A 23,877-nucleotide genomic window follows, 5' to 3' on the forward strand; every position below is an offset into this window, starting at 1 on the left:
TCTCGCAAACAGTATGGCTTTTTCTCAGAAAACTGAGAATAGGACTACCGTAAGACCCAGCCATCCCACTTCCGGGCATTTAGCTGAAGGAAACGAAAACACTAGCTTGAAAAGACACACGCATCCCCGCACTTGATGCAGCGTTGTTTACACTAGCCAGGGTGTGGACGCACCAAGTGTCTAGTGATGGACAAGTGGGTAAAGAAGATGTGATATAATACAATGAAACAGTAGCCACAAAAAAGAACAACCCCCCCCCCAAAAAAAAGAACAAACCCCTGGCACTTGTGACAACAGGCACGGACCAAGAAGGTATCATGCTAAAGGAATCGGTCAGACAAGGACATATCCTGTAGATTTTACATAAACGTGAAATCTAAAAAAAAATAATAATAAAAAAGAAACAGACTCATAGACGTAGAGAGCAAACTAATGGTTACCTGAGGGAAGAGGGTGGTGGGTGGATGAAAAGGGTGAAGGGGAGTGGGCTACAAGCTTCCAGTTATAAAATAAGTAATTCATGAGGGTGGAATGTACAGCACAGGGACCACAGAAAATAATATCGTAATGACTGTGTGTGGTTACAGATGGTTACTAACTATATCACTTCGTAAAGTACATGAATGTCAAATCACTGTGTTGTCCATCTGAAGCTAGTATGTTGCATATCGACTGTACTTGAATTTTAATAAAAGAACTGGAAGCAGAAGAAACACAAGAATCACTGCTTACCTCAGTAGCCTGTCATGCGTTTAGCCATCCTTAGCCCCAGAAAGCACCTCCTCTTCTGACTCAGCACCTTTGTGTAATGAGCTCCCTTTCCTCACCCACTCTGTGGGGACGTAGACCAGCCGGTCACCTAAGCAGCACCCTCCCGCCCATGTATTTGGACAGTTTTCTCAAGATCATTGGAACGGTAGGCTTCATGCCGTTTCTGGCAAAAGAGAACATGACTCTGCCAAGGGGTGTGTGCTTGTCTTGGCTCCCGCCCTCAAGCCCCGGCTTCCGCCCTCGGCCCCAGCTCCTGCGTCCACGGGAGAGTGAAGTTCAAGGACGGGGTCTCCAGTCTGAGTCATTTTTGCAACAAGCTTTTATTACTTTTTTAAAACCCACATAAGAAAGACATTTAACGAGGAAATATCCTCAAGACAAAAACACACACGGGACAACAGGACGATAGAAGGCACTACCGACAGTCGCACCCGCCTCTGGGAAGGGGGTCCCGGGTCCACACCGTTTCCACAGGATTGGGCCTCAGGCCCGGTCCTGGGTCTAATTGCTTTACATAAAGTCTGCGTTTCCCCATAATTTTCTTATTTCATAAACACCTCTGTCTCTTTTACATATAGCTATACACCTTTATGGAATATATATGTACATGACTTTTTATTCCTTCTGAAAAATAAAATAGCCACCCCCGTCGGAAGGAGGTTCTCAGCAGCATTCACAGCGGTCGCAGCAGGAGCTGGGCCTTCTATTACTGGGAAGGACATGCAGCACGGAGGAAAGGACTCGGCCCACTCCCTTTAACTTACGCCAGGGAGAGAGAGCCTAAGGGAGGGAAGCGATAAGGCTGAGCATGAGACGGCAGACCCCCCGGGGTTTTGTGGCTTAAACAACCTTTTCAGGCTGTGAGCCTGTCTTGCCTCTGCAGCTCTGAAGACATGCACAGTTTGCGTGGAGAAGGCCAGCGTTCCTTCTCGGATCAGGGCGGCGCGGACTCCTCCGCGAGCGTTGGGGAGGGGACTTCTGAGGCTACACAAAGACACTTAGGCTTGAACCAGCCCAAGAGGAACTTGGGAAGGCAGAGGACGTAGAAGAAATGGTCTCTCGGAGGCTGGATCGAAAAACCTGCCCTGCTTTAAAAGTTAAAAGTCTTTCTCTGTCGGCACTGGAGTGTCTCTGCAGTCTTGGCTACTGGTTGAGTTGTTTGGCTAGTTTACTTTTAAGTTTGGACCAGAACAAGCAGCCAGGACAAATGGAGAGTCAGGAATCTGATCCCTCCTGTTAATGTGGTTTGACATCACATATGGGAATCAAAGCCCAGGCCCTTCGATGGGAGGAAGGTTTGACCCTGGCCCCACACTTGGAGAGAGGGCTCTCCCGGCCTTGGCTCCAGCACCGCTGCGGTCCCCTGCCTGGCAGGGACACGTCGGCAGCAGAGCTTCAAGCAAACTTGCCCTGCTTGTCTCTCTACAAACAAAAAGGCACTGGGGTCAGTGGGGAGGTCAGCAGGTTGGCCAGCCCCACAGCTCACTGAGCACAGTGCCCTTGGTTGGCCCGCACTTCAAAACACAAAGGACCCCAAGGTGACTGAGTTGGAGGCTCCCTCTCTGTAGTCAAGGCAGCTGCTCTGGCAGCACCTGGAGATTCCATAGTCTGCTGGAGGAGAGAGAAGCGCTAGAGGCCCAGGGAAACCGTGGCAGCCGGGCCCCGATCTCTGGCTGGGGAAAGGCTGGAAACGGCTTGGACACACATTTCTCCTCAACGCTGTTTGGTTTTCTCTGACTGCCTGATTACCGTACTCAGCAGGAGACTTCGAAAATGGTAAACAGCTGGTTTGCTTTTGGTGGAAACACGAGGATGACGGCAGTATCGAATAAAGTTGTAACCTAAGAACAAGCAGTTGTTGACCAAGATGTGGATAAGCACCACCTGCGTGCCTTTGGGCTCACGTGTGCACGGACTGGGGTGATGAGGGCCAGGCCCGGGCTGCAGCTTCTCGGGAAATCTCTGGCAGAGCCCAGCTCTGGCACTCCTGGTCTGAGCATCTGGGGCCAGTGGGGCACAGCCCGTTCACGCGCACTATCCTGCTTTCAGCAGCTTAGCTCAGACCCGCTAAAGGAATGTGCTACCACTTTTGACTCATAAATAAAGGTGTTGCAGCTGGCAATTAAAGGAGCAATTGAAGAATAAAAGCCAGAGAAAGAACATACGTCTCTAATCCGTTTTTCCTTTCCTTTGCCGGCTGGTGTGAATGTTCCAATTTGGTGACGAAAGAGGCAACTATTTGGTTTGTGAAAGGCTTGCAGACAGCAAGGTCGTTCTTCACAGGCGCGCCGCTCGGCAGGCTGCAGACGGGCAGCGCGGGGAGGTGGGCAGGACCCAGCCCCGCGCACGTGTCCCTCACAGACTGTGCCGCACCTGGGCCTGCTGGGCGAGCGCAAACGCATCGTCACAGGTGTCCTGAGAAAAAGTGTCTGTTGCAAGATATTAGTTAATAATAAAAAATAAATCCGTGGGCATTGGGAGCGGAGGAAGTAGGGCTGGTTAGCCAGGTTTGCCCTGGGACTCTCTCAAGGCCTCCTCTAGTTTCTGCCTGAACTTGTTGTACTTCTTCTGCACTTGTTGGATTTTGTCCTGCTCTTCTTTCTCCAGGATTGTTAGGAAGTTCTGGAGCTCGGGGATGGAGAAGGCATCCCACTGTGAAGCGAGGGGGAGACACAGCGAGAAACAGACAGGAGACGGGTTAGTAGTCGCCCGACCCAAGAGGCTCTGCTGCCTCCACGGCCCACGGCACGTGGTCTGCTGCTGAACAGACAGGGGCGATGACTAAAGCGTGGCTTTTCCGAGTCATGTTAGCAACCAAGTATCAAATCCTGGTAGCTTCTGACTAAGAGGTACTGGTCCACGAGCCAATTATCCATATTGTTAATCGATAATCTAAACTGCTCTCTGTAGCAGCTGAGATCTGAAGAGGGATGCCCGGTCCACCCAGGGCCCCAGTGGGCCGGCTCCAGCTGTCTGCCTGGGTCATGGGAGGCTCCCAATGCGCAGACTCTCAGAATTTGGAGGCTGGGTTTCAGCCTGAGTGCACCCTGTAACCTTGAGCTCACCACTCCACCCTTCACAGCCTGTTTTCTCATCTGCCATGAAATGAAGGGATCTACCGTGGCCAGCAGAGCAGATAACGAGGTAACCTGCAAAGCTCTGCAGGGCCTCGCCGCCCAGGCCTGCCCGGACGGGACCTGGCCTCTCAGGTGACCCAGGAGCTGGGCCTCTAGGGGCCAGGGGTTTCAACTCCTAAATTCTTTGAGCACAAAGAAGTAGCAAGGTTTATATGGTTTCCTCCCCACATTGCATAAACGAGAAACCCAGCGTCCACAGAGGGACGGCGGTGTAGCCGTGGTCACTGAGCCCGCGGCAGCAGCGCTGGAGTCAGAACCCAGGTCTCTAAATTCCCAGGCCCGTGAGCTTTCCTCTGGGCCAGAGGGCTCACACGTTTTCAGTAGAAAAGTTTTCCAAACAACCACAACTGCCTGGCTGAAGTGAGGAGAAGGGACAGGGTCCCACTTGCCTAGACCCCTCAAATGTCCAAAGTGACATCCCAGACGGCCCTCCCAAACCTTAGGCCTCTGCTGAACACCGTGTGACAAACACTGTGAGAACTCCCCTGCTCTCGGTCACAGGAGTCCACCTTCCAACCATCCCAGGCCACTGGGAGCGCCCATCTGCTTTCGGCCCAGTTTGCACCACCAGACCGGACAGCTCCCCTTGGGGGAGTGTGGTCAATTTTTAAGAACCAGGGAGAGACAAAAGGCTCAAAACTATCTATGCCCAGTGGAGCCCAGAAATGGCACTGGCTGGGACCTCAGGCCACCCTGGAGCAAAACAACCTGGGCTGAACCCAAGGTGTGTTTGCCAGTGCCCCTCCGTCCTGGGTTTTCAGAAATAAAGCACATGGAACCCTGTCTTTCCACAGATCTTGTCACCCTAGGGATCCAGCAGTCTGGCTGATACACTGAACCTGGGCCAGCACTCGCCCCAGCTCACCTTCCACAAGTCATTCTCCTGCTGCACCTGCACTGGGCAGAGAGGACAGTGCCACCTGCACCCACCCACTGCGCCCCAATGGCTGTGTTGGTGTGGCAGCCTAGGGCCCCAGGCCTACCTCCACCTCTCCAGTCTCATTCTCCTTTAGCACAAAGCTGAGGACGTCAGTGTCGGGCCCAGCGAGTAAGCGCAGGTAGAGGGGGCAGTCGGTGATGGAGAGCTTCTGGAAAAGCACTGCAAACCAAGAGAGGGGGCTGGGAGCTTGCCTGGGGAGACAGGGGCGGGGCCCTGCATGGGTGGGGCAGACTGGGCAGAGATGGGGCAGTTATAGCACTGGACAGAGGCATCCTTCCAACCTAAGGGGATGAACCTGATAAGAATAAATAGAGGAACAGCCTTATCTCTGGTGTCAGCTCAGAGTTTGAAGCTGTTTCCATTCACGTCACTTCTCAAAAGATTAGGAGCAGTGGGGTGGGTCTCTTTCATTCCGCAGGCTAGGAAGTGGGAGCCCCGGGTATGGTTTTCATGAAGTAGCACGTGGAGCAAGGGGCACAGTGAGCGGCACAAGCTCCCTGTCCGGCGCTCAGTCCAGTGTGCATGCGTGGCCTTCCACAGATCTTACGCCGTGTAGATGGCCTCACTGTGGTCCCCGGAGAGGGCCACCCTCCCCCGAGCCGGGTGGGTTGTGGGGGCAGAGGCAGAGCGGGAAGGCGGTCTGGGGGAGCTCACATTCTCATACCTTGCCCATCCTTGTGTATCCGCTTGAAAAGTGCGAACTTCTGGGGATTGTCCACCACCATGAACTTCTTGAGCAGCCCCTGGATGACCTCACTGACTGTGGTGGTGCTGCTGATATGGAGCTGCTTGATGGCGTCAAGCGGCAGGTAGAAGGACGTCCGCTTGTCCGTGGTGGCTGCCAGGTTCACGTCCTTGATGGCGTCATAGATGGACTGGGGCCGGATCCCGGCAGGTACCGTAACGGGCCGCCGGAGCTTCAAATGCACTTTGATGAAGCCCGTGTAGGTGCCGTCTTCACTCTGCCAGTGTGTGTGTTGGGGGGGGCACGTGGGTCAGGGCAGGTCTGTCCTGCAAATCCCACTTGTCACTCGGGCAACTGCCCCAGGTCGCACGACTGCAGAGGCCTTTCCTAGTAGCCGTGCCACCCCGGGCAGCCCCCACCTGATTCCCTGGCCGCCTCACTGCCTCCGTTGACCTAGGGGTGCCCAGTGGGCCCTGAGGAGGCCCACAGCATCTGGCTAGCAGAGAGGATACTTGGGGCTGCTGTGGCCTTTCCTCCAGAGAGACTCCGGCTGCCTGCCCAAAATCTGCCACCAGACAGATGCCTTAGGTGAGTCCCCACTTTAAGGGGCAAGCTCTGGAGTGGCCTTTTTCCAAAAACCCACAGCCTGCAAGACTCACACACACGCATATCTGTGACTGGATTTCCTCCGGCTGCACCTAGCTAAAGCCCCAAAGAGTCCGTTGCTGCCAGCCACCAGCAGGGGGCAGGGCTCTCCTACTTTCTCTGCCCCTCCCCAGCTTACTGAAGATGGCCTTTCTGAACCTGACACAAAGCTGGTGCCCCTCCCCATACCAACCCCCCCCCCCCCCTCCCGGAGCTCTGCACAATCTGAAGAAGCTCCCCAGACACAGGCTGTACCTGTGCAGCCACCGAGAGGAGCTGTGAATGCCCTTTGTCCAGGGCTTCCTGGGGACCAAGTGGTGCCGGACGCTTGGTCATTGTGCAGCATTTAATTCCCCAAAGGGCACTAATATCTCCATTTTACTGTGAAACCCAGAGAAGTTAAGAAAATTCCCCAAAGTCACAAGTGAAAAAGTGGAAGAGCCAGAGGCTGGATCTGCATCTTACTTTAAAGCCCATTCTATTTCTCTAAAGTTGAGGCCCTGACAGCCAGGCTACCGGCCCTCCACAACCCCTGAGGCCCCCAGAGGCCAGTAGAAAGGGGCTGTCCGGGTGGGTAGCCCCAGAATCCAGAGGGACTGCAGAGGAGCCCTATGGGAAAGAGGCGTGGGGTGGGCAGGGTGGGAGGAGGCAGGAAGGGGGGCGCAGGTGGGCAGGCCCACTCACCAGCTTCATGCCCAGGCAGTTCTTCTCGAGGCTGTTGTAGCTGGCGATCTTCTGCTTGATCTCCTGCAGTGTGGGCGGGCTGCGGGGCTCCTCGGCAGGTTTGCAGGCATTCTGGAACAGACACGGAAGCGAGGGTGGGTGTACAAAAGTTCTCAGGATTCCAAGGGGAACGGCCGCAAACTCCCAGAGGCCTCCGAGCCAGAAGTGAGCAGCAGCCCCGCGCAGGGGCCATGGCTGCAGGAGGCGTCTATTTGCCAGACTGGGTGCTGTCACTGCTGCTGAAGTTCCCACTGCAGCTGCAGGAGAAAAGGGTCCTCGCCCTGTGTCTGGCTGACTGTGGCAGCCAAGGTGGAGTGGAGGATACTGGCAAAAACAACCGAGGGAGTTTCTGCAACTCAGAAATAACCTTGTATGCAGTGAAGAGCCCGTTTTACTCCAAAGAAGAATCTAAATATGAGTTTACAAGAGAAGTGATGAAACAATTACTCCCCTACACCCTTGCCCTCTGATTGATTCCACTTTTAAAAACTTAAGCATTAAAACTAATTAAAGCCAAGCCGGTAAGACTTAAAAAAAAAAAAAAAAATTGCACGGATTCCGGTGGGAACAGAGGTCCAGTCCCAGCCGGGCCACTGTCTGCTCATCTGTGAAATGGGAGCGATGCCACCCCTCAGGCTGGTGGTGAGAACAGCGTGAAAGTGCCCGGGCCACAGGCCCTGACAATGAACCTGGAGGATCAGCACACCTGCATGTGCTGACCCAGGGTTGCTATGGAGATTTTCTAGGTGCTGCGGGAGATGCAGAGAAATGCAAGCCACAACCCGTCTCCCCGGGGAGTATGAGAGAGGCAGGGTGACGGCGAGGCAGAGCCATGCGAGCCTGTGAAGGACAGTAGCTCTCCGAGACCCAGGGGTCCAAGGGCACTGGGCCGCCAGGTTAGGCCCCACATCATAGTAAGAAGTAAATATATTGGTCAAGTGAATGCGTGACGTGGTGGGGGCAGGGGGCTACAGACCTCTACAGTAACTGTGGGGCAAACCTCCTCTACTGGGGTGGAGGGACACCTGCACCTACTCAGCGCCCCTCTGTGCATGAGCTTGGCACGCACTTGGCCTGCACTATCTCATTTAGCCCCCCTGAACCAAAACTCCGCAAGTCGGCCGATCGTCCCGTTTGACAGCGGACAGCCGAGACTCGGAGTCTGGTAACTTGCCTAAAGCCCTGCAGTCGGCGTGTGCAGAGCTAAAGGAAAACTCCAGCTCTGCTCCGTTGTGTTCTCCCTAAGACATTACGATCTATTCTTCTCATCACTCCCCTACCCTCATGCCCCTGGGGAAAATAAAGGAAGAACAGAGCTGAGGAGATGCAGGTCAATGCTCTTCGCTCGATGGAGGGGACCAGAGGTGAATTCTGGGGTCCAAGCCACTCTGTCCGTCAGTCAATTCCCTGGATTTCTCTCAATTTCATCGTCACCCACCTTCCTGGTTTCGTCTCCGAGGGGTCTGAGTGTGGCTGGGAGCGCAGGAGCCACAGTTCAGGGGAGTAAATGAATAAATAGGTTGGTTGGTCAAAACCCACCGAGAATTTGCCTGATCTTAGAAATCTACCCGATTCAGGGAGGGTCAGGATTCTCGTTTGGCACAAGAGGAAACTGAGGCCAAGAGGAGCAGGTGACTGTGTTCTCTGGGCCCCTGCCCCACACCACCCAACACCACCCAGTGGGTGTCTGGTCTGGGTGGGGAATTCACAGCCACCTGCCATCACGTCAACACCCAGTTGAACACAACGCCACCCACGGCAGAGCCTGACCTGGCCTTCCTCCCTTCAGCAAGCGGGCTCGTGGGAGACACGTCACACTCAGCAGCGTGCCACTGCTTCCTCCTCCCACTTTCCAATCCCACAATATCATTTCAAGCTCTGCGGCCACCAAGGAGCGCTGGCATGGCCTCCCAGCCCTCAGCATGGAGGTGAGTTGACGTCCCTTTTCTGTGACAGCATCTTCCCTTGGCCTGTCCTCCCTCTCTGCTCTTCCTCAGGGGTCCTGACAATAACAGCCCTGTGCTATGTGCTTTCACCTGCCTTGTCTTACATACCACTTGTTTTTTCCCTTTTTTACAGGTTACCAAACTGAGGCTCGGAGAGGTTAAGAAACATGCCTGAGGTTCTTAGGTTCTACTGCTAGTAAGTGGCTGAACAGGGCCTAGAACCAAGTCCACCCAAGTCTGGAACCCACGTGCTTCTCACTTCACCACGTGGCCTCCATAGGATGGCCTCGTCTGCTGAAGGGCCTGGCCCACCATGATGATCACTGAAGTGCCGTGCCACCGGGCTGGGATGAGCAGTTGCTAAACCAAGGCCTATACATAACATGACCTGTGAAACCTGCACCCAAGGTATACTGGACTAGTGGGTCCGGCCCAGGGGCCTCAGGCCCCAGAGCACCGCGTCTCCTGAGAAGATGACAAGGAGAAACTTCTAACCTCTGGGGTGATGCAGCCGCCAGGGTGTAGGGCCCATGCTTTTCCTATGTGGCCACTCAGGTCTCTGGAACTGGAACTCGATTCCGTGGGAGACCCCCCAAGGGGAAGCACTCCGCAGGGCATCTCCTGTTTGCCTGAGGCGAGTAGCACTGACTTCATTCGCTGTCCATTCGTTAATCCAGGGACCTTCAAAATGGAGCTTCTCATGCCTTCCCTGGGCGCAGCTCTGTGGGACCTGGCCTGACCCTGCCTGCCCTCTGGGAGCTTCCTGTCAGAAGGACCAATGTCCTACTACTATTCTGCACTCAATTCTGTCTGTCTCTGAAGCACGCAGGCTGTTTTTCCTCAAGAGTGAATAGCTTTCTCATACTCATCTACATAAAAGAGTTAAAGGATGGAGCCCTGACCAGTGTGACTCAGTGGGTTGGGTGTTGTCCGGCAAAGTGAAAGGCCACCAGTTCGATTCCTAGTCAGGGCACATGCCTGGGTTGCAGGTTTGGTCCCGGTCAGGGCACGTACAAGAAGTAACTATAGATGTTCCTCGCCCTCTCTTTCTTCCTCCCTTCCCTTCTCTAAAACTAAATAAAGTTTTAAAAAGCTAACTGATGGAAAGAAAACTCTAGAAGCTCTGGAAGATCTCCTCTCATAGTTTCGAAATGAACTACAGCCACTTCTCTGCAAGGACAGGCATCTGTGTCCTGGCTTTCAAAGGCCGGTGGCTCCAGGCCTGGTTCTGAACACAGCAAGAGTCAGGACTGCCTGAACCCACAGCTTCTTCCTCTTCCTGTTCCCCTTTCCTTCAGCAGAGCACCCGCCTCTTCTACCCCGTTCCCACCACAACTGGGGGAGGGACACAAGTGGCCACGGGTACCGCCTCCAGGACTGACTGACGCAGAAGACAGCCTTCCCGCCCTCCCCACCTCGCCTGGGAGTGCCAGGAGCCCTGTGTGGCCACCACATGAAACCTCACACCCTGGGATGTCAGCACCCGGGGCTGGGCTGGCTGCTGCCTACACCACATCTGGCAGACAGGGTCTGACCTGTGGACTGAATGAATCACCTTCCAAACAGGCCAGCCAATCAGCCAGCCAGCCACAGGGCCCACTAATCCTTTCCCACGCAAGGGATGATACAGAGCCTAGGCCAGTGATTCTTAAATGTGGCTGCACACAGTCTCCTGGGGGGTTCTTCAGAAACACAGTGCCTGAGCTCCAGGCCGGCGATTTCATTGGTCTGGGGCACACCCTGGGCAGAGTGCCTTTAAAACACCTCCCAGGTGGTTCTGATGTGCAGCAGGGTTTGAGAACTGGTGTAGACCCCTCGCAGGCAGCTTCTGAGCTCGAGGCCCCCAGGCTGCTGCCGAGGCCCGCAGCTGCCCCATGTCCCAAGGGCTGACCTAAAAGGCCGCATCTGCTGCGTGGACAAAAGCAATAACACAGTAACCTGCAGGTATCCGGGGGCCACAACCCCAATTTCTACTGACCTCCCCGATTCTCAAGCCCTCAAAATGAAAGATCTGTTTCTGTCCAGAGGCACAGAGGTAGGAACCAGGCAGGGAGAGTTTTGGGCCACCCTGGGATGGCCCAAAACGGAGACAGAATGGGGAACCCACTCTGTTATGATTTAAGAAACACAGGCTTTGGCCTGTGAGGTGTCTCTCCTTGGGGATTTACACATCTCCGTGCACCTGGCATAGAATTCATCTGCTCTGACTGAGCCCAGGCATTGGGAGCAGATGGTTTAGCCATTCCCAATGCACCTGGCACGTCCATGGTGCTGGGGGAAAATGTCCTAAGCCATGCAAAGGGCTGTGTCCTCTCTCAGCCCTCGAGGTTATTGGGGTACAGACACCTGAAGAGGCTGGGTACTATGAGTTAGAGGTGCCCCCTGAGAGTGCTCCTCAAATTTTCCTATTAAAATACCCTTAACAGAAAATAAAAAGCACCATTCCCTGGCAGTCTGGGGCCCATCTCCAAGCAGATGTCCCATAAGTTGAATTTTACTTTATTTTTAGAAGAATGCAAACAAACACTGGCTAATTATGCGTTGTAATCAATGACATGTGTAAAGTCTTAATTTTGGTCACTAGGGAGGGACGCGTTGATCTGAGAAGAGGTGCCCAGGGACCCCTGTGGCTTTGAGCCTCCCCAGGCTTGCACGAGACAGCTTGCACGAGGCAGCTTGCACGAGGCAGCCAGTGAAAGCCCTGGCAATGGGGCCCCAGGTGCGGAGCTGGCGAGGAGATGATGTCTGTCCCGGTGCTGGAGCCCTCCGGCACATGCATGCCCATTTTTTCCCGACCAAAACCACACAAACCTCATTTTTGCCAAAAATGTCTCTCTCCCTCTATTTGAACTTGTCAGCCTTTTCTTCCTGCTTTTAAAATATCACTCTTGTCCGCTCACCTCTAGTCCCTTCATCGGTCAAGGGTTCTCTGATCGCCCCAGTCCTGAATGATGACAATGATCCTCCTTACTGTTGTTTACTGGCTAACTATGTGCCGGGCGCTGTTCTACTCACCACCAGTTCATGATGAATGTACCATTATCATGCCCATTTCACAGATGCAGAACGGAGCCCCAGTGAGGTTAAAGCTAGCCTACATCTAAAGCTAACACTATACTACCTGGCACTTAAACATGCATCTATTTACATTAACTGCAAAGTACACCATCCATCTTGGTTTTCCTTCCCAACTAGACTCAAGCTCGTTAACGACTTACACCATACTTCTATTTCTTTTCTATGCCTAGTGGCACTAAGCGTTAAACAAATAATAAATACCTGCTCAAAAAACTTCAACAGTCCCCTATTGGCTACAGGGGAAAATACACACAGTGAGCCTTGGATTCCACCTCAGACTGAAGTCCGCGGGAGAAGCACCGGTGCCCGTCTTGTCCAGCTGGCATCCCGGGGCCCAGTTCCAGCTTGGCACAGAGGAGAGGCTCAGGTGACACCTGTGGGATGTTTGCGTTCTGACCCCCATTATCAACTAAGTGATCTTAAGCAAGTCAGAGACGCTCTTTGAGCCTCAGTTTCTTCATCTGTAAATTTGGGTGAAAACCCTTTACTGCCTCATAGCACTGATACCAACGTAAAACAAAACGAGATCGTGGGCACGGAAGTGTTTTGAAAAAGATAAACGCATCCAAAGGCCTGTACAGTTAGTCGTTCCAGGCGAATGGAGTCCTGCCCCTGTGCCACGGAGTTTGTTCACTCCTCTCTCTACACTCGTGGCTGGCAAACACTTTCTGTATGGGGCCAGATAATGCATACGAAGGACTGTCCAGGAAAAGTCCAACCGTCGTTACTGCAAGGAGAACGGTGTGTGTGTGACACCTCTGCAGGCCACACAGTCTCTGTTACAGACATTCGGCTCCGCCACCGTGGCACAAAGCAGCCACAGGTGAGCGTGGCTGTGTTTCAGCAAAACCCTGTTTACGGAATCTGGCCCCGGGGCAGCAGTTTGCTGCTCGGCTCCCCACGGCTGTTTGTGCAGTTCCTCCTGCCTAGACTACGCAGCCCCCATCTCCGCCAGGTCCATTTCTCCGTTTAGTTTCCCGATGAGATTCCGTAGCAGTCTCCTCATTCTCTGTTCTCCTAACGTATTAGATCCCTGACATTTTAATTCCCAAATGCAGACAGGTGTGTACAGGTTCGTTCTAGCCTCTGCCTTTCCCCTGAATCATACTTCCGCCGAGAGTCCTGTTTCCTGTGTATTTCCTCATACCTCCAGTTGATGGGCCTACTGTAATATCACTCTCATCTAATGGACACTTTTCACAAGCAGACAAAAGCTCTATCATTTCATTGGAGCTCTGCCAACTCTCCCCCCTTATCCAGTGAAGAGGCAACAAGCTAGCTGAGGAAGGGGTGCAGGTTGGGCATCTAGGCTCACTCACTGGCTCAGGGACTCCCTCCCAAACACCAGCCCCATGCCCCAAGCCCCAGATTCCTGTCGTAGCAAAGCTGCAAATTACCACATGCCATGGGCCTCGGCAGCTGCTTGCCAATGTTAAATCCACTACTGCCAGGACCTATGGATGTGCCTTTATAGCCCGCATGGCTACGGGTAGCATCTAATTATATGCTTCCTTTTATTGTTTAATTATTGTTCCACACGTGTTAATGCCATCTTCCCAATTGGATGCTCCCTGGAGGGAGAAAGACACGATGTCTGATGACTGTTTCTTTTGTGCCCCCTGTGGGACCTGGCTGAGCACTGGGTTCCCCTCTAAGGAGGGGTCAGATAAATACCTGTGGATTGGCTAGCAGGGAGAGGGAGGAGCAGCCTGGGTGATTCCCAGCCCAGAGTCCAGCCATGGACACCAGTCAAGTGCAGGGGCACCTCCCACCAACCTACACCCCAAGAGGATGATGCTAAGACGGTGTGGGTGGCGTTGGGCTGTGGGCTTTGGCTGGAGGCCAGCCCTTTGGCTCAGCTCCTTGCAGTTTCCTGGTGAAAACAAATGCCAGACCACCAAATGACCTGTGATCTCCGGGGAGCCACTTCCTCTCTCAGAGCCTGTTTCCTCATCTGTGAAATCATGAAGTAAGACCAGAGAGGCTCTATGGCCTCTTTGCAGCTCTAAGATTTCACATATAAGATAGGGTGGTTTCTTTCATCACTGCTTCCTCTTCTATTTCAGAGAATTGGGTGTGGGGCTGGGAGCCTCTCGGAGGGTAGCTGGGCTTGTCCAAATTGCAGAGCGATAACTGGTCTCAAATAGCACTAAGAACAGTTCTAACCTCTGCGACTCTGCTTGTCTCAGGACTCAACTTGCTCTCTCTGCTCGACAGCAAGAGCCCATCCGAGCCGAGCTCAAGTAGGTCTGTGCCTTCTTAACGCATACGATTCAAGAAAACAAAACAAGAAGTCCCCCGAAAGCCATTCACCATGAGCCTTTGCCACATTTCCTCTTTCTTGGCTCTTAGCAACTCTGTCAGCAGCAATTTTCATGCCCCTCGCGTGGAAACATCCCCAGGCCTGTGGTGGGGAGGAGAGCCTCAGGCGTCTGTAGCATGAGAATGACCATCTGCAGACACCTTCCACTCTATCTGGCAGCCTGACAGGGGGCTGACCCCAAACACCTGGCGTCTCTGGCAGGCCTGTCCTAAATAGGGACCTTTGAGGGAAGAAAGGGCAGGCAGCCACTGGTCCAGGCTGCGTCCAGAACGTCCAGACCACATTCAAGGCTCATGGTTCCTTCTGTGATGGGCTCAACCAGATGGGAAAGAGGAAGCCCCATGCAGCCTCACCTCGGGGCCCTCTCCCAAGTCCCAAACGGCCGGTGCTCTGGATGGCTTTCTCAGCAGCCCCTGGCAGTGAAGCGGTGATTCCCACAGGTCCCTCTGTGAATTGTGCAATGTCCCATGTATAAAAGGGTTAGAAACTTCTGAACCTGCATTCTCTGATAGGTTATTCCCATGAGAGGAAGGAAGGAAGGGGCTTCAGCATGGAGCCATCTGTCTAAACAGAACCACGTGGAATCAGTTGCTTTGGCAGGGGGGGGGAGGGGGACGTAGGAGAGAAGCAGGGAAAATACCAGGGATGGTATTTGAACAAATGGAAAGAGACTGAAACCCCCAAAGACGGGACGTAGAGCAGATGGTCAACGTAGACAGTCAGTCAAGAGTAACTGATTGAATTGCCTTGTGGGGTGAGGACTGTGAAAGGCACCTTGGGACATGAAACCAAGGGGGTGGTCCCTGTCCTCAGGAGCCCAGGCTATCTGAGGAAGGAAGCCAGATACACGCAGGGTGAAACACCAAACAAGCACGACACAGTGTGGCACTGAGCCCCAGCAGCACCCCAGGCAGCCCAGGTCAGCGCCGTGAAGACGGGCGTGATGTCAGCGAACGTGCCAGGATGCCACTGTGTCTTAGAGCCTGCGCACAGTGTCCCTCACTTTTAGGTGACCCTCTCAGTCTACAAGCCGGAGAAGGCAGCTGGGTGAGTCAGAAACAGGGAACAGTAGCTCCACACAGGAGGCTGGGTGAGCCCTGTGGATTTGGAGCTACAGTGACTTAAGTTCCAGCCCTGCGGTGCCTCATTACAGTAATAAAGGTCACCTCTCAGGGCTTCACAGTCACAATCTCATTTCATCCCCCCAAAACACAAGGAGGGGTGCATGTGCTTCCCCGGAGTCCCTGCTTTTCACCACTAGACCACGCTGCCCTGCACATCGGCTACAGGTTGGCCTTTGCCAGCCTTGCTCCTGATCTGGTGTGAACTTGGGCAAGGAGATCTCACTGAGACTAAGATTTCTTTTGGAAGTACTTAGCACGATGTCAGTAGAGAGTGAGCACTCAACGGGAGCTAGTGCGCCATTATGGTCGGTGGTCCTTTGTCCAGCAGCACAAAGGCAAGTTTGTTGGTGGGGATGGACCCAGTGTGGGAGGCCTCTTGCCTTACCCTTGATCCCTGACAGGTGTTTCCACCAGGGCCACATTATGGCTCTCGTGCATCCCAAGCACTTTGGTCTTCAGGGCCATGGGCCCTTTCCTCCATAAAAAGTTGTCGTAAGTTAGCCCTGGCTGGTGTAGCTCAGTGGACTGAGTGTGGGCTGCAAAGCAAAGGATCACCAGTTCGATTCCCAATCAGGGCACATGCCTGAGTTGCAAGCCAGGTCCCGAATAGGGGGCACGAGAGAGACAACCACAGTTTGATGTTTTTCTTCCTCTCTTTCTCCCACCCATCCCCTCTCTCTAAAAATAAATAAAATCTTTAAATAAATTATTGTAAATTACCTTTTGTGATAGCATTGGTATAAAGACAAACATGTCATATATTGAAATACTTTCTTCAACCTAAAAGTTCATTTTTTCCTCCTGATTTTAAAAGAGATTAAAGCCCTTTTTGTGGGCCCTTTGAGTACCATAGACCCCTGGCACCACATGCCAACCGCGACTCATGGACAAGCTGGCGGTGCTTTCAGCTTTTGAGCCCCAAGTAGGGTGACCAACTGTCTCAGTTTGCCTGGGACTACGAGATTTCTCAGGATGCAGGACTAAAATCAGGGCAATCCTGGGCAAACTGGCACATCTGATGGGACTCCCTCCCTCTCCTGTCCTCTCTGCTGGGGGCCCCAAGACACTGCCTGCCTTCTGTCTTCTGTCAAGCTGCACCTGTGTTTCCCTCATGCTTCCCCCTCGCCTGGCTGTGGCCCGGATGGAGCTAGCCGGGCTGCCTCCGCAGGTCCGCACACTTCCCTGCAGGCTGATCCCAGAGTGGAAGCTCCCTGACAGAGGCTCGCTTCTTCCCTGGCGTAGCACCCAGCTCAGTGCCTGGGACACAGGACGGGCTCATCAAACATTTGCTTAGTGAATCGAATAAAAGAGGAGGAAGTAGTAAGACATATATACACGCACATGCAGTGCACACCTGGACATGCACGTACACACACGCATGTGGGCACGCCTGTCCCCACATAACAAAATTGAAAGGTTTCAGCTGTATAAGGGCCCCAGCAGATCCTCATCCCACAGCATCCATCTACCTCAGAGACAGTAACTAGAAACTAGAGGAGACTCCTGTCCTGACCATTTCTGAGAGTCCTCACGAAGCCTCCTTTTCAGATCACCGGTCCAACGTGTGATCCGGGCCGAAGAGAGTGACAACATCCACTGTACTGTGACGGCCACGGGCATTTGGGGGCATTTTCGCAAGCCCTCCAGAGCTTCTCGGGCCTGAGGTCTTCCTTCAGGTTGGTTTCCCTCATTGGCTTTCCATATTGGCCCCTCTCCCCTCCCCCAGGTATGTCTCCTTTCAGTCCCCCCGACCCCTTAGTGTGAGCACTGAGCTGGAGACGTCCTTCTTATCTGAGAGAATGCCCCACATCTGGAACTCACACACCGTTTGGGGACACATTCCTCAGTCCCCTGCTTCTCTCTACCATTAGTGGACCTTCCAACAGCAGCTTGTGCCTCAGTGACTCCAGCACTGATTTTGTCCTCAGTACAGTAGTGGTTGTTGTGTCCAAGCCCTCTTCCCCAGTAGCCCGTGAGCGCCCCAAAGCCAGGGGCTGCGCCTTTTCCATTTCTGTGTTCCCGGAGCACCCAGAACCAGAGCACTGAGGGAAGATGGTGGGTATGGTGAATGTCTACCAGACTCCAGGCCCTCTTGAGGCTGGACTGAGCTCTTTCAGAATCAAATTGAAGAGGATTCCACTGCAAATCATATATCCGATAAGGAATCAATACCTAGAATGTATAAAGAACCCCTACAACTTAACAACGACAAAGCAACCCAATTAGAAAATAGACAAGGGGCTCAAATAGACATGTCTCCAAAGACACACACACACAGCCAATAAACATGTGAAAAGGTGTCCAACATCACCGGTCTTGGGAAAATGCAGATCGAAACCACACCTACTGGGATGGCTACCATCAAGAACACAGAAAATAAACGTCGGTGAGGACATAGAGAAATTGGAACCCTTAGGCATTGCGGATGGAAATGGAAAATGGAATGGCTGCTGTGGAAAATGGCATGATGATTCCTCAGAAAATTAAACAAGAATCGCTATACGATCCAGCATTTCCACTGCCAGGTATCTAACCCCCCAGAATGAACGCAAGCGCTCAAACTACTACATTCACACTCACAGTCCCGGCAGCACTCTTCACAACAGCCAGAGGTGGAAGGGCCCACTGACGGATGGCGAATGAATGAACGAAACGTGGCACATACACACACTGGAGTGCAGTTCGTCTGCAAAAGGCAAGACGTCCCGAGATGCTACGACACGGGTGGACTTTGAAGACCTTGTGCTAAGAGAGAGAAGCAAGTCTCAAAAAGACAAACACTTAATGATCCCACTTCTCTGAGGTTCCTGCAGTAATCAGGTTCAGAGACAGCAAGGAGAGTAGTGGTCGTTGGGGCTCCGGGAGGGGTACGGGGGTATTGTTCAATGCATACAGAGGCTCAGTTGGGGAAGATGGAAACGTTCTGTGATGGGGGGGGGGGTCACATAACAATGTGAATGTGCTCAATGCCACGAACTGTATACTTAAAAAATGATTAAAATGATAAAATTTTGTCATGTATATTTGTTACCATAAAAAAAGGAGATTCCAAGGTCAGGCGGACCTGCAGGCCATGTAACCAGCTGTTTTCGTTTAGCTCCCATAAAGTCAAGAGCTCCCCCTACTCTCTATATTCTAAGCAAGTGTGGGGTCAACCCCACTTCTAAGCAAGACCTCCGTGCCCAGACCTCCAGGAGCAGGCTCCTTCCTCGGCACGGGCCACCCTCCTGCACGGTGCACTGAGAAGCGCCTGGACACTGGGCTGATCTGGACAGAAGCCCAGCTTAGAGCGGTTGCTGTAGGTAGGTGCTTGCCAGGTGACCCTCCAGAGCGTGGCTCCGAGACAGGAAGCCTGAGCTCAGAGATCCGGGAGGGGCCTGGAGAGGAAATGGCCCCATCACCTACATGCTGAAGCAACCTGAGTCCTTAGGTGACTTAAGCTGTGGGGACTTTCCAGCTGCTTCGGACACTCCCCTGCCACTCTGTCTCCACCCCGTGGCCAAGGAGCCACGTCTGGCTTTCCAACCTCAGCCATCCCTAGAGAAATGGACGCAAGAGCAAAAGGAAGATTTGGGGGAATACTGGACCTTGGGTCTTCTTTGTTCCCCAGGCCAGAGTCGTGGTGTGCTCTTGAAGTCACTGAGCTGGGAGCTGGGGCTTGGCTCACTTTCAGAGCTGTTTGTCCCAGCTCTCCAAATCGCTTCCTCGCCCTCACAAGGGGGGCTTCCTTGCCCTCACAAGGGGGGCCTCCTGCACGAGAATGCTTTGAGTATAGGCTCCTCAGCCTCACGGAGAACCCCACGTGCTCTGAGAGTCATGGAGTCAAACCCAGCAGCCTCACTGCGCCATGAGAGAGGGGTGACTTTGGGAGTCCAGCTCGCGGGTTCCAAGTGTAGGCCTTTCTTGGGCTGGACAGGACATAGGTGCCGTGACTGTCCAGCCCAGGTGTACCCTGTCCCACCCCCTGCTGTCCCCAGCTCGGGGTGGAGCTCCCGGCAGGGTAGGGCGATCGGCAGCATAAATGATTCGGTTAAATCGGAGGTGGAGAGCTGCACGTGGAGCCTGCACCCAGTTCCCAGCTTGCCCGCAGTGCCCACACTTGCTAGGAAGGGAGAGGCGGCTCAGGACTGGCGCCGGCTGCCAGAACACCAGCCTGCGCTGCCCTGCTGGAGGGAGTGCGTCCTTCCTGTCTCCCTCTGCCGGGAAGCCCCACCTGTGCCTGCAGCTTTGAGGGGCAGGGAGGTGCTAGCGGCTGGAGCCTCCGCACCAGCCCACACAAGTCCTCTTGCCACTGTGCTGCTTGCCCGATAACCCCACCCTGTGCTGGTGCCTGGGGATTCATTCGTGATACTAAAACGTGTCTCAGTTGGTCGTTAAGTAGTGCTGAGTTCTCACGTGTGTGTCCTCTCACTGTGTCCTGAAGACTCACGGGCAGGGACATTTGGTTTCCTCCCTCTCCTGAATGATCTGGCAAAGAGCGCCGCCCTCCTCGACTCCGAGAGGAATGCTGCTGATGTGGGACGGTGTCTGCGGACAACTTTGGGCTTCACTGCTGGGGCTTTGACTACTCGGACAATTCTGGAAAGTGCTGTCGGAGAAGCAGGGCAGGTTAGGGGCCAGGAGCTCTGGCATGAGGCTCCTGGGGCCCCAATCCTGGATCTGCCCTCACTTCTGTGTGACCCTGGACACTTTCCTTGACCCCCTCCTGTGCCCCAGCCTCCTCATGGTTAGCTGGAAACCAGGTGCAGTTGTGAGGATTAAGTGAGTCTACACACATGGAGCACTTAGCACGGGCCTGACCCACGTCAGGGCCCGATGATCAATGATCATTGTCATACATTTCAACTCTTGCCCAGCAGACCCCTCGCTCCCCCCCGTTCTCTGTTCTGAGAACACAGCCTTACACCTCCACGCCCCAATAATGAACCCTACCTCCCCATGTCGAATTCAACACATATCTGCCTTTCTCAAAACGTCTTTTATTATCCCAGGCCTGGGAAGTTCTCCACAGGTCCTCACAACCAAATGTTGGGCCTCCCTTTAGCACTCACTCACTCTCCACTGGAGGGGTGAGCCTTCCCATTTTATGGAAGGAGAAGGTGAGGCCTCAACCAGCAAGCATGCTTCTGGGCTCACACGGAGTGAAGGCTCAGGTTCCCGGCCAGCGTCGGGCTCACTGATGTCCTGGGGCCCCTGCCCGCTCCACCTGGGCCCACTGAGAACACTCAATCTGCTAGGATGGTCAAACCGGGATGGATCTTCACTTGCTCAGAAATAAATCGGCAAAGTAAGACAGATGAGTGCGTTGGCTCCTCCCCCTTGACCTGCCACTGCCCATGTCTGAAAGAAACCTGTCACAGTAGCCTCTCCCACCTCCTCACCTGGGCCCCTCTGTTCCAGCCCCCAAGGGGCCTCAGCTGAGGAAGGCCTAAGCCAACTCCTGCCAGCAGGTGCCAGGGTCTGCTTGCTTAGGGACCCAGCCCTGCCTGGTCTCCTCCTCTCCTCCGGGGCAAACAGCTGAGCAATCACAGACGGGATGGAGGGGGCTGTTCTATGTTTGGAAAGTTGTCCCTGCATTTCTGCTCACTCAGTGAGATTTTTATTTTCGTAGTTACTGGAAAAACCCATTGACTCTGCATCCAGAATCTTAACAAGCTTTCCTTTAAAACAGCCTTGAGATCAGCTCTCAGCCCTGCCTTGCCCTAAAGCATTCGCTTGTGTGTCCCCCGGGCTGGCTGCCTCTGAGGGCTGCTGTTACTGAGCAAGAAGCCCCAAGCCCACTTCTCCTTTATCAAACGTTCATTAAGCACCTGCCACATGCTGGGGACACAAGGATGAACCAGACAGGGTCCCTCGCCCAGAAAATCACGGCCCATCAAAATGAGGGAGAGGAGAGAAAGACGTGTGGTATTTGGGGAGCAAAGAAGGGAGCACTCAAGTCACAAGCAGAAATGCTCTCTAAACACCCCACTTCACCAGCACCCACATTCTCCTCACAAGCCCCACCTGCCCAGCCGTGTGCGACTGTGCAGATTAAATACACCTGCTGCCTCTCCACATGTTCGGCCGACGGAGGGGCCCTGCCTCACGCCCTCATCGCAAGGCTAGTGCCCTGCAGACCCAGCTCCCACTTGTCGGCCGCATCACAGCGTAGGGGACAGTCTAACACCACTCATCACGCGGGCGGAGAGCCTGGAGCTGAGGAGTGTTCTGAGGGGCTCTTGAACTGGACGTTGGTGAAGTGACCACATTAGAGTAAGGTGACCCAGATTTTCCAAAACAAAAACAGGAAAAAAAAATGGCCTGGATTTCAGCACCGGGGAATGGGCTGAAGGAGAAAAACAGCTTCCTACAATAGGCCACCAGGGTTTGAGATAGGTGATTCGAGCTCATTTGGAGCCTTTCAAAACTTGATCTCACTCAGGGTGTCATGTGGGTAGCGGAAAGAGTATGTATTCTGAAGCTGGACAAATGTGGGTGGGGACCTCGCCCCTGGCTGAGCCCCCTGCACTTAGCACTTCAGTGAATGTGCCAGCCTTTTGGCTTGATTGCAACAGAAACCCTGCCAGTGTGGTCTGCCTGGCATAAATGCTCTGTGCCACCCTCTCTGTTTGTTTGGGTTTGTTATTTTTTGCCAAGGACGGTAGCCCCACATGTAGCAGGAATGCAGCCAGCTGAAATCATGCTGCCCAGCACCGCGGGCCAGGAAGGACTGGTGAGTGGGTGGAAGGAGGATGGTGGCCATAAGCACAGCTTCGCTCCCCCTACCTGCAGTGGGGGACATGTAGGCCTGGGTGGAATTTGAATGGCTGTGGTGACCTCTACTATCCTCCTCCAGCTCCAGGACTCAGCTTTTCAGAGGTTCAGTTAATCTCCTGTACCCCCCCACCGTGGCTGTTGCAGCTCTGTCACTGTCCGTCACTGCCAACCTGTCCCCAGCTCCTCCTAGGCTACTCATACCTGAACCCCTGGAGTCAAGGAGCCAGCCCCTCCATCTTCCCTGTCTGGGGAGCTGCCACGCTGTCCTGAGGAGAGCCACGTGGCTGCAGGGTAAATGCAGTGTCTTCCTCCTGATGTCCCTCTGCATAGGGCCCCGGATCCCCAGGCTCCATGGATGGGAGAGGGGAGGGACTAGGGTGTGTGGCACAGTGTGGTGGGCACCATACAGTCTTTAAGCATGGAGACCACATTTTACCCACCTCTGTGTCCCCCAGCGCTGGTGCTCAGTGATATAAGAAAGTGAGAAACACGATGTTCTGACTGAGGCTGGGCGTTACAGGGTTTTGGATGTTATATGAAGAGCAGGAACCACGTGTGGGCTTCGCTCGGAAAGCGCAGAAGAGGCTCTGCAGGCTTTGGGATCCCAGGATGACATGCCCCTGGCAGCAGCATGCAGGGCACACAGAAGGGGGGAAGCAGATGGAAATTGGCTGCGTGACCTCCTGGAGCATTTGGTGAGAAGTGACAAGCACCCACCACAGAGCAGGGCAGGGACAGAAAGGAGGAGCCTGACATCTGCAACACTGTGGAGGCAGAAACCAGAGCAGCAGACTGGAAGGGAGGAGGGGAGACCCTGAGGTCTCGGAGATGGGCCGCTAGGATGGTGGGGCTGAGGCAGGGTGAGAAATCAGCCATGGGCCAGACTATGAGCTGGTTCAAGACATTAACTTTTAGGTATGTGAGGGGCATGTGAGACCTCCAATAGGCTACTGAAAATGTTCTAGAGCCAGGAAGAGAGATGAGCCGGGTCACGTACACTGGGGAGGGGTAAGAAGAGAGTAGAGACGGGCCAGGACAGCACCATGGACAGAAGCCACAGACTCAGGGATTGGAGCCTGAAGTTTTCTGCCACTACAGCTCCCTTCTTCCTCCTGGTCCTGAACTCGAATGTTCCTGATCTTAGTAAATTTATCTGGCCCGCTGGTCCCCAAGGAACCTATCAGGCCAGGCCTGGGTCCCCATGCTCTTTCATGGATAGAATGAGCCGTCTCGAAGAGGACACTGAGGCCCTAAGTGATGACAAGTCTGGGTCCTCCACACAAGAGGATCCCAAAGCCAGAAAGTGCACAGGTGTGGGTGACCTGGCAAGTCAAGAGCCGAAGAAAGACGGGAGCCCACACAGGCTCCTGGGCCAGCAGTAGGATCCAGAGTCCCACCTGACGGTGTGGACTAAGAGCTGGAATTTAGGGCTTGATCTCAGCGTATAATCTTTCTTCCTTTCTCCCTGAACTACTTAGGCAGGTGGCTGTTGTATGTGCCTGAAGCTGTCCCAGGAATTGCCTTGTAAGGCAAAGCCAGCAGAGTCGGGATGAGTGAAGAAAGACAGGCAGCTGGGAGGGGAAGAATCTGAGCACGGTAGTGAGGGTGTCCCGAGTAAGTCCCAGGGGGTCCCGAAGACAGGACTCACGGTAGCCACTCCGGGCCTCCTCCTGGCCCCACCCTAGGGAGGTCCTTACCCTTTCCTGAACTTGGGGGTCAGTGCCTAAAATCCCTCCAGTCCCATGA

At 53.9% G+C, this 23,877-nt stretch overlaps 1 protein-coding gene across 2 annotated transcripts in view; it reads right to left on the bottom strand.

The window, feature by feature from the left end:
- Positions 1-1,072: 1,072 nt before the first annotated feature.
- Positions 1,073-23,877, bottom strand: part of RASSF5 (Ras association domain family member 5) — a 72,085-nt gene continuing 49,280 nt past the window's right edge. For both annotated transcript variants that reach the window (XM_053914523.2, XM_045182896.3), the window contains 4 exons: positions 6,863-6,973; positions 5,513-5,810; positions 4,892-5,007; positions 1,073-3,423 (listed from right to left, as the gene is read on the bottom strand). In XM_053914523.2, the coding sequence (XP_053770498.1) occupies positions 3,271-3,423; positions 4,892-5,007; positions 5,513-5,810; positions 6,863-6,973 (678 nt within the window). In that variant the 3' untranslated portion in view covers positions 1,073-3,270. The remainder of the gene's footprint in view (positions 3,424-4,891; positions 5,008-5,512; positions 5,811-6,862; positions 6,974-23,877) is intronic.

This window comes from Desmodus rotundus, chromosome 12 (assembly GCF_022682495.2).
Source record: "Desmodus rotundus isolate HL8 chromosome 12, HLdesRot8A.1, whole genome shotgun sequence".
Lineage (NCBI taxonomy): Eukaryota > Metazoa > Chordata > Mammalia > Chiroptera > Phyllostomidae > Desmodus > Desmodus rotundus.